This window comes from Lutra lutra, chromosome 8 (assembly GCF_902655055.1).
Source record: "Lutra lutra chromosome 8, mLutLut1.2, whole genome shotgun sequence".
Lineage (NCBI taxonomy): Eukaryota > Metazoa > Chordata > Mammalia > Carnivora > Mustelidae > Lutra > Lutra lutra.
In genome coordinates, this window is record NC_062285.1 from 59,647,054 (window position 1) to 59,650,900 (window position 3,847).

Genomic DNA, 3,847 nt, shown 5'->3' on the forward strand with positions numbered 1-3,847 from the left:
CAGTTCTAATCTTAATGGGAATGTTTCATAATTAAAAGGAAGAGTAAGTCCATTGTTTTGTCCCTGGATAAATTAAATATGAACCAAAGTAAGCAGTAGCTCTTGGATCTTCCCAGGCATTTCAAAGGAGACTGGCTGTTATATTTTGTAATTTTGTTATGAACAACAAAAATTTTCTCTACATCTATTATTCAACCATCTAATACGATTCTTCCCCATTTCCCAGTCATCCTCTACCTGTTCTCTGTTTTCTGAGCTGTTGTAAACCTTTTTGCAGCATTCTTTTCAGAGCTATTTTTATTTCCTTGTTCTTCAAGCTGTAGACAAGGGGATTGACGAGAGGAGTGATCACACTATACTGTATGGAAAAAATTAACTCCAGTGGGGAACATAAGGTTGGCATGAGATAGCGAAGAAAAGCAGATCCATAGAAGAAGCTCACAGCAGCGAGGTGGGAGGAGCAGGTGGAGAAGGCCTTACTTCTGCCTAAGGTGGAGCTTATGCTCAGGATGGTAGAGGCAATGCGAGCATAGGAGAAGACGATCAGGAGTAAGGTTCCAGAGGCATGAATGATGGTAGAGCACACAAGGACTGTAAAATTGGTGGAGATGTCAGAGCAAGATAGAGAGAATAGAGATGGCACTTCACAGCTGAAGTGAGGCAGGACATAAGCCTCACAGAAGTCCAAATTCCAAGCCATGAGGGTGTTAATGAGAGCATCCAGAAAGCCCAGTCCTCATGAGACCCATACTAGACCCTCACACAACTGTTTACTCATCAGCTGGCCATAGAGCAGAGGGTAGCAGATGGCAATGTAGCGGTCATAAGCCATGGCAGAGAGTGCAAAAGCTTCAGTTCCTGCAATGAAAAACACAAAAAATGCCTGAGTGAGGCAGCCTTCTACTGATACTGATTTCTTCTGAGATAGGAGATTCTCCAGCATCTTGGGCACAGTGGCTGAAGTTAAACAAAGATCCAGGAAGGAGAGGTGACTCAAGAAAAAGTACATGGGGGTGTGAAGATGGTAGTCAGTCATAATCACCCCCATCATCATCAGGTTCCCCATGGTGATCAGGAGGTAAATATCTAAGAAAAGCACAAAGAGCATAACCTGGATGTGGGGGTCAGCAGACAGTCCAAGGAGGGTAAATTCCATGATGGTGCTGTGGTTTCCTAAGACCATGATAGAAGATGTTCCACTGGAATGAAAGCACAAAGAAGCATGAAATGTTCACCTTCTTTTTGTGCCACCCACCTCAGGACTTTTACTTCATTCTATGTATGCATATGTCTCTCTCTTCAGTGTGCTCATCTTTTACATGGATTTTTAAAAAATCTACTCTCCCTCCCTTCCCCGACTTGATTGCCAGCTGCACAGCTCCTGAACCCTGAACCAGCCCATTTGTGCTTTTTCCTCTTGGCTCCTCTCGCTCAAATAGCTCTGGAGACCTATACATATCTTTTCAGTTTAGTCTATGACTGATCGGTTTCATCTCCTTGAATTGTCCTTTCATTTTATCCTGCAACACTACCAGTCAATTTATATCCAATATACTTACTTCTTGGAAAAGTGATTCTAATCATCTCTGGTTTCGTGAGCTACACAGTCTGAAATGTGAGTGAAACTCTCCATTCAAAAGCTTGCAATAGTCCAATATTACATAATAATAACATGCTATATTTATTATATTTCTATATTAAATATATTGCTATATTTGTTATATTTCTAAGTATTCATGTGTCTCTCTCTAGTATATTTGGTTATTTGATTCAAGGGACAATTTTAAAATGTATGTGTGTGTGAGTATGCATGTGGTGGGGAATGGGGTTAAGAAAGGATATTGCTAGTTTGTATTTTTAACAGTTAACTCTCCCTCACCCCAAAACTCAGATCTATAAGACTTCTTCAGTTCCTCAATTTGAACAGTTAGGATTTAATTCTACAATGCCCCTGAATAATGATAACCTTCTCTGGCTGGCATTTGAAGATTAACTAATTTTTGAAGTGATTTCTCTACCTGCAGAAAACCTGTTTCCCTGGGTCTTTTCTGGATCCTGGTGATGGGTATTTTAAACATTCCTCAGGTGGTTCTGGATGCCTCTGTGATATAGAATCAGGCACCAACTGGTCAGAACAGACTTGCTCTGGTGTTCTCATTATTCTTGATTCTCTGCCTTGACTTTAGCTAATGCTCTGTTGAAATTCCCCTTCAAGTCTTGACCCAAATCCTACCTATTTTTCCATCATACCTTAATTTCTGTTTCTTGTTCTTTTTTTAAAATTTTTTTTTAAAAAAAGATTTTATTTATTTATTTGACAGACAGAGATCACAAGTAGGCAGAGAGGCAGGCAGAGAGAGAGGAGGAAGCAGGCTGCCTGCTGAGCAGAAAGCCTGATGCAGGCCTCAATCCTAGGACCCTGGGATCATGACCTGAGTCAAAGGCAGAGGCTTAACTCACTGAGCCACCCAGATGCCCCATTTCTTCCATTTTTATATATGTGTCTTGATTATCTCTTTCTCTGCTTGCACAGATTATGGAAAATAATGACACCTATTATTTCATTGGTACTTATTATATCTAGGTATTATCAAACATTTAGCTTTTTTCTCTATTTGAAGATCTCAACAAAACTATGGGGGCTTCATTATTTCAAATTTTAGCATAAGGAAATTGAATCTGAAAATTTTGTGGTATCTTGCTGATGTTGAGAGGGTTAGTGGATAAGCTTTACATCTCTCTCAGGTCTATAAAGCTTCCATATCTGTGATTTTTACACTGACTGGCTGACATTCATTTGCTTAAGCAATGTATCTCTCCACTCCGTGTTCTCTTTTACCCCTTACTCTGTAAACTGTTTTGGGCCTTCACTTGGATATCTATCTTACTCTGCCTTTTACTACGATATGAGTAGTATCTCTTTTTTTCTCCAAATGTGTTGCTTTTTTGTAGGATAGATTTGGTATTTAATCATCTATTTTATCTTAAATCCTGAACATACAGTAGAACAGAAGGCAATAATAGGTCCTTGATATTTGTTAAATGTAGAAAGAATGAAAGAATGAAGCAACTATGACATTTATGCTTTGTTAGAGGAAAGTCCCCAACTTTAATTCTGACTAAAAATAAAACTTGAGTATGACTGGGAAGTGGTGAAGGAAGGAAAGTCTATGTGGGGCTGAGGGGTTCATTTTGTAATGGTTGTGAAGGCAAAAGACTTATCTTCTGTTGTAATAACTCATACCTAAAGATTCCTTTCCTCTGGGGAGCAGTTCATATTTACTAGCTCATCTCTTTCCATGCTGGGAGAGTGGTTTAAAACCATAACATTTAGGTATACACTCCATTATCCATATTGTCTGTCAATTCAGTGATCTATCCATCTGTTTCCACTCAATCATTTATCCATTAATTCATCAATTCTCTCTTTATCTAATTATTCAAAATATTATGGATCTACTTTGTGCAAGGCCTCCTACTTGCAATAGATTGGCCAAACAACCTTACTTAATGTTGTTGAACTGTTGTGTGAATATATTTATTTGTCTTGCTTTTCCAGCCATACATTTCTAGCACTGAGAACTGAATTCTTGGATTGGTTAATTTTTTTTCATACCCAGCTTGAAACCTCAGATGCTATTCCTTCATAAGTCCTCTTTTCTGGTATGTTAACTCTTTACAGTAATCTTGACTTGTCTCCCAGAATTCTGAATTGACTCTGAGTTTCCCAGCTTTCATCTAGGGAATTTCACCACAATGTGATGTTGTTCTTGCCTACAGAACTCATCAGAACAGGGTTAGCCAATGCCCTGCTTTCCCTTTCTTTTCTTATTTCTTATTCAGGCAA

The 3,847-nt window shown here is 38.8% G+C and overlaps 1 protein-coding gene across 1 annotated transcript; it reads right to left on the reverse strand.

The window, feature by feature from the left end:
* Positions 1 to 226: 226 nt before the first annotated feature.
* LOC125107313 (olfactory receptor 8S1-like) lies at positions 227 to 1,183 on the reverse strand. Its single transcript, XM_047742276.1, is given in 1 exon segment — positions 227 to 1,183. A coding segment is annotated over 1 exon segment (957 nt).
* Positions 1,184 to 3,847: the final 2,664 nt, after the last annotated feature.